The sequence below is a fragment of the Dama dama genome, chromosome 18 (genome assembly GCF_033118175.1).
Source record: "Dama dama isolate Ldn47 chromosome 18, ASM3311817v1, whole genome shotgun sequence".
NCBI classification, from domain to species: Eukaryota; Metazoa; Chordata; class Mammalia; order Artiodactyla; family Cervidae; genus Dama; species Dama dama.
Window position 1 is genome coordinate 49,345,793 of NC_083698.1, and position 14,096 is coordinate 49,359,888.

General features: G+C 40.4%; 1 protein-coding gene across 5 annotated transcripts in view; it reads right to left on the bottom strand.

Annotated features, from left to right (window-relative positions):
• The window catches only part of MET (MET proto-oncogene, receptor tyrosine kinase), a 111,041-nt gene that overhangs the window by 50,548 nt on the left and 46,397 nt on the right, over positions 1-14,096 (bottom strand). For 4 of the 5 annotated variants that reach the window (XM_061165305.1, XM_061165306.1, XM_061165304.1 and 1 more), the window contains one exon: positions 2,628-2,819. The exons of the other annotated variant lie outside the window; for it this stretch is intronic. In XM_061165305.1, coding sequence (XP_061021288.1) covers positions 2,628-2,819 — 192 coding nt within the window. The remainder of the gene's footprint in view (positions 1-2,627; positions 2,820-14,096) is intronic. 5 annotated transcript variants of the gene reach the window in all.

Sequence of the window (14,096 nt, forward strand, 5' to 3'; positions counted from 1 at the left end):
CCCAGCCAGAGCTGAACATAAGCACAATAGGAAAGGCAGAAACAGCTGCAAACTCTTGGGAGAAAACATTTGCAAAGCAACTTTGCCTTTAGGCTTCAGGGTAGGAAGGAAGTAAAATCATTCTTCTGTTCCTTTTCATGTATGGCAGCTGTCTTTGGGGAAAAAAATTATGTCCCTTCTATTTTGTAACAGAAACTTCATAGTATTATTGAAACATGGATTGTAGAAACTTAGGCTTGGCCACAGATTCAGCACTTCAGCGCAGTCAAAACATTTACAGAAGTTAAGTCACTGCTTGGATAGATTAGGCTGGATGGTCCCCAAGTTTTTGCTGTACTCCTGACTCCATCTCCAACATTATTTGCTGTAAACAAATTGGATTTTAGTGATGGTGATTCTTTGATCCTTCAAATGGTCTAGGATTATTTACATAAAATTTTACCAAATGGAATTCTCTTAGGCAAGTGGCAGAGAAACAGATTCTCTCTCGGTGAGTCTCAATAGCCTTGTGCCTTTTATGTCTTTGTTTTCTCTAGGTATCAGGTACATGTTTCTATCTCCCCTACTGAAAATTTAGTTCTTCAGAGGAAGGTTCTCTGTCACAGCTTCTGTTGCCTCACTTATTTGCCTAGTAAAGCATAGTTAGTATGTTCCTGATATATAAGGAATGAATTGAGAGTTACCTGCTTTCAAAAAATCAAAGATATCAGTGCTTTTCATAAGAAAAGTATTTATTTAAATACTTATTTTCATCTTTGGTTTTAAAAATCAAGGATATCAGTGCTTTTCATAAGAAAAGTATTTATTTAAATACTGATTTTCATCTTTGGTATTATGGATGCACAGATATGCTATAGCTTCTTTGATGAAAATGCTGGGAGATAAGAATAAAACATTTGTTACAGCATTTCTATTCTAATGAAACTGATATATATATAACATACCACTTGGTGAAATCTGAAATCTGTCACACAGCAGAATTTACTCAGTTATTAAAGCAATCTATACAAAAATGGAATTTTATTAGAACTTCAGAATCTGGAAATAGGCCAGGAACCTTGTGATGTGAAAAAGTGTCAGACCTAAAGTGACTGTAGAAAGCTTATTAATATGCAACCGGATTGGTGAGGTAATACACAAAATAAAAAAACGAAAGCAGAAAAAAAGATAAAAGGAGGCAAATGAACATAGGGAAGCCAGTAAGAATTCAATAGATGCTAGCTTCATTCATTCTTCAGATTTTTCTTGGAATTCTCTAGAATAACATCAATATCAACTAAAAACACATATAAACACCAGATAACAACACACATTTTACAAGGATAGTGGATATGACCATATTTCAAATTTGTTAAGAGTGCTTGTCTGTGTGGGATGGGGCTGGGAATCTCTCCTTAACATTTTGAGGACAGAATTAAATGGTTTGAAGTGGGTAAATAGGAACACTGCACTGGGAGAGAGGGAACAAGGAAGAAAATGCATAGTTAATTGTGAAGCAATGTGACGAGGGGAGACCAAGTGTGGAATCATTTAGATCTATATGATTCGTTGTGAAGTGGGAAAGTTTTATTTACACGTTTTATGATTTTGCAAAAATTCCACCAGGCCCACTAGTACAAGAACATTTGATGCATATCCAGACCGCTATAAAGACAGTGGTAGTTTTTAAAAATATGTTTTGTTAAAGAATATAGATAGAGAATGTACAAATGAGCAAGTCATAGGAAAACATCATCATCTTCAATTGCTTTACAGTCATTTCCTGACCAGGATGTTAATTATGTCAGATGATCACAAAATAAATATCTCCCTTTTAAAGAAATTTCTAGTCTTTGTGGAAAGTCAACATTTCCATAGCTACCATCGTCATTGTGCATTAACCAAGAATCTATTAATGAACTCATGTTGAAAGCACTACCAATAACTATTAAAACAGTAAAACAGACCCAACATGAGAGCATCTTAATTTCTGCAAAGTGCTAGGGTATTTGTATCTAGGAGACATGATAACTGCGACTCTGAAATGTGAACTTTTATTGTATGGGAATACTGTTGCTATCCATTAAAAGCATTTCTTAACAAAATCTGGATCTTTTTACCCCCAGTGTTTGCACTTCTTTGTGTCTGACCCCATCATTTTGCAGAATCAGAAGAGCTGGAGTTACAATGGGATTCTGATGATAATGTCCCTTCCTAACGCCTGCCAATATTTCTCAATGATGTGAATGTTTCCTCTCATGGAGACGCACGGTTCACACAATAGCTCTCCTTTGATCCGTAGCTTCCCCTGAAATAGGAAAACATCGCCTGGAAGTGCTTTAATTGTTTCATTTTATTTTCCAATCATGTGATTTAAATCATGAATGGAAAAAAAAACCTCAAACTGTTCCAGGCAAGAAAATTAAAGCAACCACATTTAAACTGAAAGCTTTAAGAATTTAACAAAAAAGGTCATACACGTCAAGAAAGGGACTAGGCTTCATTGTTTTGCTTTCAGTCTGTGTCTCTAGCTTCCACTGTGATTTTCACTTTACAGTATTTGCCAAAACCTTACTGTAAAAAGAGAAGCAAATTAATTGTATGACACTGGATAAAACAGACACAGCCACTCTCAGAGAGTATTGTACCTGCATGAATCGACCCTCTGACGTCCCGAGATTAGCGATAGTGAGATCTCCTTTGATAAAGGTGGATATAGATGTTAAGAGGACTTGGTTGAACTGGCCCATGAATAAGTCAACGCGCGGCAAAGCTGTGGTAAATTCCGTTCGATATTCATCATTGCGCACTTCACATCCTGATGAATTTCTCAAAAGTGTCTGGAATAAAATATGGTCATAGAATTAATGTGAGTCCAGATGTGAGCAAGCTGTTAAGAAACTTTCCGGTGTCTTTTCAGAGGTTAGAGGGAATGGGATAACAGACAATCTGCAAATGGACATATAGCCCCAGATAGGCAGAAACAGTTCCAGTGATCTAAATGACTTCAGTATCAGTAAGTGCTGTTGTATATACACAGACTCAAAAACTAGGGCTTCCTTGGTGGCTCAGATGTTAAAGAATCTGCCTGCAATGCAGGAGACCCTGGGCTTGATCTCTGGGTCAGGAAGATCTCCTGGCAAAGGGAATGGCAATCCACTTGAGTATTCTTGCCTGGAGAATCCCATGGGCAGAGGAGCCTTGTGGGCTACAGTCCATGGGGTTGCAGAGTCAGACACAATGGAGCAACTAATATTTGCACTCTGACTTTCTAAAACCAGGGTCAGATCTTATCACAGTTTGTACCACAGTTCCACATGTAAGTACATAAAAATGGCCACATGTAAGTACATAAAAACAGACTTCAGCGGGCGCTAGTAGGAGAAAAAAAAACTATGAATGTCTCAGGCCTGGACATAAAGGCAATGCTTCTAGCAGGAAAGTCCAATGAGATGGATATCAACTGGAATAATCATAAATGTGGGAGTCACACTGGGACAGTATATTTTAAACTGTGTGACTTTGTGTACAATGAGGTGGTGAGGAGTGATGATTTATAGATAATTCATGGGAAAGCAGCAGAGAACCAACCCCAGACTCAGGTGCCTGCATCATACAGCGATTATCTATAATATGTTTGTGAAATTCATGTTACTTCTGTTTCAGTTCTTCCATTTGTAAAACTGAGAAAATTACAGAAATGCACCTACCTTACAGAGCTGCTGTAAAGATTAAATGAGCTAGTTTACAGAAATCTCTTATAAAAGAACCCAATACACAGAGAACACAGAAAAGTTGTCCTCATTATGGTGAAAGGCTCAAAAAAATGCAAAAGTTATACATCAAATGTTTTCAGTTCAGCCGCTCAGTTGTGTCTGACTCTTTGCGACCCCATGAATCGCAGCACACCAGGTCTCCCTGTCCATCACCAACCCCTGAAGTCCACCCAAACTCATGACTATCGAGTTGGTGATGCCATCCAACCATCTCATCCTCTGTCGTCCCCTTCTCCTCCTGCCCTCAATCTTTCCCAGAATCAGGGTCTTTTCAAATGAGTCAGCTCTTTGCATCAGGTGGCCAAAGTATTGGAGTTTCAGTTTCAACATCAGTCCTTCCAATGAACACCCAGGACTGATCTCCTTTAGGATGGACCGGTTGGATCTCCTTGCTGTCCAAGGGACTCTCAAGAGTCTTCTCCAATACCACAGTTCAAAAGCATCAATTCTTCGATGCTCAGCTTTCTTTACAGTCAAACTCTCACATCCATACATGACTACTGGAAAAACCATAGCTTTGACTAGATGGACCTTTGTTGGCAAAGTGATGTCTCTGCTTTTTAAAATGCTGTCTAGGTTGGTCATAACTTTCCTTCCAAGGAGCTGGAAGGAAACTTAACTTCATGGCTGCAGTCACCATCTGCAGTGATTTTGGAGCCCCCCAAAATAAAGTCTCTCACTGTTTCCATTGTTTACCATCCATTTGCCATGAAGTGATGGGAACAGATGCCATGATCTCAGTTTTCTGAATACTGAGGTTTAAGCCAACTTTGTCACTCTCCTCTTTCACTTTCATCAAGAGGCTCTTTAGTTTTTCTTTGCTTTCTGCCATAAAGGTGGTGTCATCTGCATATCTGAGGTTATTGATATTTCTCCCAGCAATTTTGATTCCAGCTTGTGTTTCATCCAGTCCATCATTTCTCATGATGTACTCTGCATATAAGTTAAATAAGCAGGGTGACAATATACAGCCTTGACATACTACTTTCCCTTCTAATACTACTTTTCAAACTGTATCATTTGTCTCCTCTGCAGGACCATCCATGCTTGCCTAGCAATGTTAGGGTTTCTCAAGGCTCCATCCTAGGGCTGCTCCGCTGCTCACTCTTGACACTCTCTACCCAGGATATGTTTTATTCTTTTTAGGTGACACTCATATATCTGCCTCCAGGCTACACTGCTCCTCTGAGCTGACTGTACATTTATCAAACTGCCTACAAAACTGGTATTCAGATGTCTCAGAGAATTCAAGCTCAACATGACCAAAGTAGAAACAATAATCCTCCTTGCCTGATCTCATGATACAATATACCCCAGCAAATGGCTCTACCATTTCTCCAGGTGCACAAGTCAGAAATTCAAGTGTCATCCCTGATTCCTCCCCATAAACTGTCTACTGCCAAGTCCCATCAATTGTACTTTCTAAATATCTCCTGGGTCCATCTAGTTTTCTCTGTCTCCACCATGGCAACTTCATCCAAGATACCCCCATCTCTATCCAGGACTATGAGAATGGCTTAACTGGACCTGACCAGTCCAATCTCATTCAACCTCTTTCTAGATCCATTCTCCACACTGCAGCCAAGTTTTCATTTTAAACAACATATCTCATCATGTCACTCTGCTTAAAATGCTTAAGCATTTCCCCATTGCTCTTAGGTACAAGGACAATATTTTTAACATGCCCGGTTGGATCCTGCCTCATCCGGCCCCTGTTCAAATTCTCCATACTCAGCCTGCATTGATTTCTTCCTTGCTCCCTATGCGTCAGTGAGCTGGCCTTCTTTCAGTTCTCCAAATAAGCCAAATGTCCTCCTTACAGAGTCTCTGAACATACTGTTCCTTCTGCTCGTCCCACCTCCATTCACCTTGGTAACTCCTATACCTCCTTCGGATCTCGTTTGTCATCAATTCTTCAAAATGTCTACCCTGATCTCAATATCGAGGTCAAATGCTTCTATGACGGACTGCCATAATACCATTTACCTATGTGAAATGGCACTCGCAGCTCCAACCACTATTTGTGTTTGTGATATGTGAGTGGTGTGAGACGTCCCAAGCGGCTTCCTATGATCAGAGACTGCTTCTTTACTACTGTACTGTTAGTAGGAGATGAACTGCCACACGCAGTAGATGTTTAATAAATATTAATTGAATGAATGAACAAGTAAGCAAATCAATTATGGGTAGATGGGGAATGAATGTGGAGATACGAACCAAATTACTAAAGCTATTTTTTCTTTTTCAGGTATGGGGGTAGTTTAAGAGTTTACAAGAGACAAATGGAGAGACTGACTCCGACTATCCTGACAAAATGATTGCAAACTGGTAACACTGAGGCAGACAACTGGGACAAAAAGGTGTATAAGTAAAACAAAGCCTAACTTGGAAGAAAGAGAAAAAGTTCTGTTTTACACATCTTTGTATGTGGCTACAAGCCCAGGAAAATGATTTAAAGATTATAGAGATTTTCTATTATTGTCCTATTGCATTTGTCACAATCAGAAAGTTGTTATAGTATATTTCAAACCAACTAAGTGTTTAAGAACAAACTGAAATAAAAAATTTAAGTACCCTTATGTAAAACAGGCTTCCCTGGTGGCGCAGTGGAAAAAAAAACCACCTGCCAATGCAGGAGATGTAGATTCGATCCCTGGGTTAGAACATCCCCTGGAGAAGGAAATGAAAAACCACTCTAGTATTCTTGCCTGGGAAATCCCATGAACAGAGGAGCCTGGAGGGCTACAGTCCATGGGAGTCACAAAACAGTTGGACACGATTAAACAACAACAACATGTAACAACATGTATGGCTTATTCCATAATGTCAAACTATGTCACACAGAATGCAAAGTTCTTACATCTATTAACTTTTATGGTTAAATATAACCTAATGTGCTGTTTTATATAGCAACAACTACTTTTTTATTTTAAATGGTGAAAAATTAGTGAACAGAGGGTCTCAGAGATGCTAAAGTTATGACTTACAGTTAATAAGATGGTCTAGTTCTAGACATTTTTGATATATATTAGTGAGTACTCTTTCACTATTTAATTAGAAGCTTTTCTTCACTAAAGTGCTATAGATTGCTCTGAGGAGTAGCAGATAACTGAGATGTATCATCAATTCAATAGCAACTGATTAATTGGTAATTAGGTTTCCACTGGTGATCAATCATCCATTTTGAAGAGGGCCGGAACTAGAGAAGCTTCTTAAAGGAACAGAGGCCAATTTTAAATCAAAGGCCTTCTCAAGTATCCTGTTATAGAGGAGGCTGCTCTTCAGAGTCAGCTTCTCTGATTTTGTTCATTTCTTGTTCTACTTTTTTCTATGTCTAGGAGGCATTATGGGAACTTTAAAGGCTCAGACTTGACTTGGGATTCAGTGCTGGTGGAGATATGATGGATTCATTAATATATAAAACAATTGGCAAATTGTGGAGTAGAGTCTTAGGTTGTAAGCTAGCAGCAGCAGTCTACTAGATGATACCACTCTAATGGCAGAAAGAGAAGAGAAATTAAAGAGCCTCTTGATGAGGGTGAAAGAGGAGAGTGAAAAAGCTGGCTTAAAACTCAACGTTCAAAAAACTAAGATCATGGCATCTGGTCCTATCACTTCATCATGGCAAACAGACGGGGGGAAAAATGGAGATAATGACAGATTTTCTTGGGCTCCAAAATTACAGTAAGTGGTGACTACAGCCATGAAATTAAAAGATGCTTGCTCCTTGGAAGAAAAGCTATTACAAACCTAGACAGCATATTAGAAAGCAGAACTATCACTTTGCCGACAAAAGTCCACATAGTCAAAGTTTTGGTTTTTCCATGTATGGATGTGAAAGTTGGACCACAAAGAAGATTAACTGTTGAAGAATTGATGTTTTTGAACTGTGGTGCTCAATAAGACTCTTGAGAGTCCCTTGGACACCAAGGATATCAAACCAGTCAATCCTAAAGGAAATCAACCCTGAATATTCATTGAAAGGACTGATGCTGAGGCTGAAGCTCCAATACTTTGGTTACCTGATGTGAAGAGCCAACTCACTGGGGAAAAACCCTGGGGCTGGGAAAGATTGAGGACAGGGGAAGAGGGTGACAAGAGATGAGATGGTAGGATGGCATCACTGACTCAATGGACACGAATTTGAGCAAAAAACTCCAGGAGATAGTGAAGATCAGGGAAGGCAGGCATGTTGCAGTCTATGGGATCACAAAGATTCTGACATGACTTAGTTATTGACTGAACACCAAACAAGAGTCCAGGAACTGTCTCATTCATCTTTTAACCTCACCGTGTACCCTGCCTAGCACATTGTGTGTATTTAACAAGTCTACTGAAAAATTAATGCATGTGCAAAGTAACCCAGGGTTAAAGCCCATTTGCCTACCCAGCTTGCTTTGTGATCTGTGTTGCTGAATGGGGCAACCTGGAGAACAGAGGTTGGATGCACCTCAGATTGTCTGCAAACCTGCAGGACCTCACTGGTCTTTTCTAAATGAAGGCAGAAAAACAGGACCAGAACCTTAGCTTCTATTTGTCTGTTTTCTCATGTGTAAGGCTTTTTTTTTTTTTTTTACCATTAGTTAATAACTGATTTTAAAAATGTACAAAGCAAACATATGGTATGATGCTCTAAAATAGTGAAATTTCATTTGCTTATTGGCTTTATCACATGTAAGGCTTAACAACCGTAGAACTCTGCATCAGAATTAACGTAATATTTACATTGCACACTTCAAGGCTTCTCCTTCAGGAAATAGTAAGTTCTCTAAATGGTAGTTCCTCAAGGACTGAGAGGATTAAGTTATGTCTCTACTCCCTCTTCTCCCACCCCCCAGCAAATTCCAAAGTACAGAAACTCTGTACAGTGTTGGAATAGAATGTACATAATTCCTTGATCTTGAAAAATTGTGTACTTTGGAGCCAAAGCCAACAAACATTATATCTGGTTTGAGTGGCATTCAAATTTCATAAGCCAGGGACCCCAACCCAACCTTTTTCCTTTTCCTTTTCTCCACAGCTGAGATCTGCAGGAGAGGGACGACTTCTTGTCTCTTCTTGCTGAGAATCCAAATGAACTTGACGGCTGTGGTCAGGGTGGCCGGAACTGGCTTACCGAGCTGCAGGCTGTCTTTGAGCTCGAACAGTAGACTTTTAACTATTAAGGAGCCTTGGTTTAAACTCTCGGCAGTGCAAAGGTAAAGTACTGTGTAAATACGACGAGATAGTCATCAGATTCATTCTGTCTCTTACAGATAACAAGTGAATGTGTTCGTTGCTCATTTGCTCAGGGAAGATGGGGTGACTTTAGTTTCTGGATGTGACATCTGGAGTGGGATTTGCCTCCAACTGGAAGGACAACTATAGACCCACCGCCAGGGGTCTCCTTGCCACTTGAGCTCTTGTGTTTCTCTTGAACCCAGAGGTCTTGTGCTTTGGGGTAAAAGTGAATGCAGCTCGGGGACAGCAGTTCTTTGGCACAACAGCTGCTTTGGGGGCACCACAGAAGAGTCTAACAAGAAAGGTTCACCCCAGCACCAGTTGAGGAGCCAGACGAAACTCTCTTTTTGGTAACAAAAGGAGGAAGGAAGGAAGGGAGGGAGGAAATCAGTCTTTAGCCTGCACCTACACTGTGCCAGGCACTGAGTTGGGCATTTTCACATACAAGCAGAGACACAGTAGCCCGGTGAGGTTCTAGCACGTTGAATTTCAGCAGGAGGCTCAGGGCAGCCAAGGGTGGCCACAGGTTCACAGTGGAACAGGCATTCAAATTTAATTCTCTCTGATTCTCAAGCTCAAGAACTGCTTTTGCTACTGTTAACTATTCTGGGCAAAATTCCTAGGATTTCACAGTTACAGAAATGGAAAGGGCCTTAGAGATCATCTTACTCCAGCCCCCTCATTTTATGTACCAGAAGCTGAAAGTCAGGGAAGTTGTAATTCTCAAGAGTAAGAATCACTTAACAAAAGTTACCATTCAACATGTAAACCCACAACTCTTCAAAGTAGGAAATGTAGATTTGCCCTCCCTGATTCCTTCTCTGGGAGAAAGGCTGGAATTAATCATTATTTTCTGGACCATGGGACAGAGATGACCTCCAGCAATTTGGGCTGTTCTAGTCAGTGTGACTCTCAGATCTACCTTTCGGTCAGCTATTTTGGTCAGTGATCATTATGAGGTTTCCCTCCTGGTAACCTGAAATTTCAGCCATCACCGACTTCTCTTTCTCTAGCATGTCTCACAGGCAATCAGTTACTAAGTCTTGCTAAACCCTGTCCACAGTGTCTCTCCAGTGCTACCTCCACCCACCCCTGCACCACTGCTCCAGGTGAGGTGCTCCCCTTTCATCTGTGTCCCATTTCATCTGCCTTGAAGCAGTTATGAGCTGTCTCTCCATTCTTCAATACTGCAGTTGCTTCCCAAAAGCTGTATGACATCCGAATCTGCCCCTGTTTACATTTTTATTCTTTTTTCCACTTAAGGCATGAGGATTTCTCATTAAGATGGTGAAGTGCCCACCGAGGACACCAAACGAAACCCAAAGTGCCTATCATGACAAGAGCCTTCCCATTCTTGTATTCTTGCATATGCTTTGGCAGCTGACATCCCCCTCCCGCTGGCCACTGATACCCACTCCCTGCTCATGGAAGCCTGACTCTCTTCAGAAGTCTCTCTTTGCAACATCTTTTCAATTAAAGAAGTAATGTGTTTTATTGGATGGGGGAGGGGAGACAGTGACAAAGACTAAGGGTAGAGGATAGTACAGGGCACGGGGAAGATACCATACGGTAGCTTGAGATATTTGAGTCAAGAGAGAAAATCACACAGTACAATACATTTCCTAGGCATATACACATGTGCAGCACAACTGAAGGCAAGGGGAAGATGAACAAATAATTTGCAAATGCCATTTACCCAATTTTCTGGGGCGGGAGGGGAGGGATATGACTGGACGGTACACATGGGGGCTTCAAAGGCATTGGTAATATTCTCTAAGCTTCATGGTGGAGAATCAGTATTTATTTTTCACACACACATAACACAAACATGTATACATTATTCTTTTCTGTATATGAATATAATCATTAAAAATAAATTTTAAAAGAAAACAGTGAATAAATGGGAAGTAATAAAGGGGAGAGAATCTATTAAGTATTCTCTCCAACCAACTTCTTGATGTCCTAAGCAGGTGTGAAACACTCTCATAGCTTTTCTCAGCTCACAGAAGCTCACAATACTGATGTTAAATAACATCTGCATGGTGCATTATGGTTTTCAAAGTACATTATCTCATCTGATTCTCTCAACAAATCTCAGCTGGGTTTGTTATGGTTATCATATTTCTACAGGTGAAGAAACTGAGGTTCAGAGAGTCGATGCTAAGTATCAGAGCCTGAGGGCTTCCCTGGTGGCTCAGTGGTAAAGAATCCACCTGTAAAGCTGGAAATCTGGGTTCAATCCCTGGGTTGGGAAGGTCCCCTGGAGAAAAGAATGGCAACCTGCTCCAGTATCCTTGCCTGGGAAATTCCATGGACAGAGGAGCCTGGGGGTTTACAGTCCATAGAGCTGCAAAGATTTGGACACAACTTAGCGACTAAACAACAACAATTAGAACCTGAATCCAAGGTGTTGATCTAAACTCTGTATTCCCTATATTGCATCGTGCTATTTATTTATTGGTTCTTACAGCATTTCTGAGGCAAACCCACACTCTAAGGATAGTCTAATAAGGACCTGGGAGGAGTGAAAAATGAGAACAGGAGAGGAATAGTTCTACCCTAGCTAAGATTTGATGAATCCCATGAACTCAGGCAAATTGCTTGATCTATCTAGGTCCGAGTTTTACTTTATTTATTTAACAAACATTTGTTCATAGTATGTATAATGTGTCCAACATTGTTCTAAGCACTTTTGAAATATTCATTCACTGAATCCTCTTAACAATCCTAGGAGCAAATTGAAGGACTGAAAGGTCACATGACCAGCTGTAGCAGGGCTAAGACTAAACTGAGGTCATTGTGCCCCAGGGTCTTCACTACTGTCCTAGGCTTCCTGCTTCTTATCTATAAAGAGAGAGGTGGAGAGAACTGATTTCAACCTTCTCTTCCAGCTGTACCATGCTGTGGGTCTATGGGTGACTTTCCAAAGCTTCCCTGGGCCTGGAATCACCAAGCTGCCCCCCCGCCCACTGTTGGAACAAATGATTGCTCACAATGTTTAAGATGCCGTGAGTCATCACTGTCCCCCAACCACCAGAGGCTGCTTCAAAAACATACATAGACTCTGGATACATACACCCATTTTATAAGAAGTTTGAAAAAGCATTTAGCTTTTAAAGGTTTATCCTCTTCTAAAATAATTATGTGATGTTAATTCTGAGAAACAATGGTAAACATTCTGTTTTGGTTTTTCTTTAAACTTGTTAAAGGCTTGTTTCTTTAACCTAGAACCTTATATACTGTCATATGCATGTGTGCTCTGTCACTTCAGTTGTGTCCAACTCTTTACAACCCTATGGACTGTAGCCTGCCAGATTCATCTGTCCATGAGATTCTCCAGGCAAGAACACTGGAGAGGTTGCTAAAGCCCTTCTCCAGGGGATCTTCCCCACTCAGGGATCGAACCTGTGTCTCTTGTGTCTTCTGCCTTGCAGGTGGATTCTTTACTGCTGAGCCATGAGGGAAGCCCATATACAGTCAGAGTTAAATAACAGGAATTACTCAACAATCCGTAAACCTTGAAGTGATACTTTAATTTAGTCTTTCTTTACCTTTTCATGAGTACTTGACAAATATTTCTAACCTGACTGAAACATATACTATTTTTTTTATATATATAAAGAAAACTGAAGTGCTATATACTTCAATGTATTTGATTCAAAATGTTTCCCCTAATTAACATTATGATGCATGCAGTGAATATGCAATTACATTTAATTCAGTATAATTAAGTATGTGATATATTTAAAATAGTGATTCCTAATTGATCTATAGGACAAATTTAGCTCATCTATAGATAATTTAAATCAGTCTTGCAGAGAGATTTTTAAAAATGTTCTATCTTGTGAGATCTTTGCCAGTTCACTCATACCAGCTCTCTTCCCTCCTTGCCCATGACTAAATTAAGAGACAATTTAATATTAACTTTATTCATAATTATGTTTTATATTTTGGGCATATTTTATGGACATGTAATAATGTTTTTCAGGGGGATACATATTTCAAAAATAGAAAGCTATTCTTTGTCTAAGCTTTTTAACAGAGTTGGCTAAAACTCAACTGCTTTAATTTCAGGAACTCCACTTCGCTTGTTTCCCTAAATTTCGTTCATGTGCTCTCTTATATTTGTTACATTGGACTGGGAGGTGGGTGGTATTGAGAGCTGACCACAGGCTGAGGCACAGAGCTTTGAAATTCAGTGTCTGCTTATGCGTCTTTCAGACATAGTTCAACTTCTCTCAGCCTGTTCTCAGATGTCTAAGACGTCAACAAGCCGGGATTCTCTGAAAAATGCCGAAGAGTCAGCTCTCTGGCAGAGCAGGCCCTTCCTGTTGGGATCTTCAATGCAATGTCAGACTATTAGAATCTGCCTGCAATGCAAGAGACCTGAGTTCAATCCTTGGGTCAGGAAGATCCTCTGGACAAGGGAATGGCAACCCACTACAGTATTCTTGCCTGGAGAACTCCATGGACACAGAACCTGGTAGGCTACAGTCCATGGGGTTGCAAAGAACGGACACAACTGAGCAACTAACACTTTCACTTTCAGGCTATTAGGATGCTGTGGTCAAACCCTAAGAATGTGACTTCATTGTTTTGTGCTATGAAGGGGATGCCTGATGTTGGGCTCAGTCATGATTTAAAAGAAAGAAGCTTCCTTAGTATTTTTGCTGCCATGAACTTCTCTTGATGAAGTGATCCTACCTCGTGGCTTCAATAATCTGAAACTTCAGTTGGAGTTCTAGCAAGGGAGCAAAATGAGTGAGCAGTTAAAGAGAGGTTGACCATCACTAGGAAGGAATAAAGGGCAGCTTCAGACAGTCATGAACATAGTAATAACCAGACATCTGGCCAGCAAGCTGCTGGCTCAACTCTGGTGATTCATGAGGTAATGGTGCTGTCTCGTGGTGATGACCTCACTTTGCACACCCAGGCGCATTCTCTGTTCTGAGGACCAGCCCTGTCTCTGCAATTGCCTTAAGGCCAAGTTTGAATGTACCATTGATGACATGGAAACTCATCATTTTTCTTTCCAAGCTGATTCCCTTTCCAGCTTCCTATTTCTATACAGCATCATAGTCACTCTCTCCCTAAGCCTGAGGTCTTAGTCATCTTAACTCT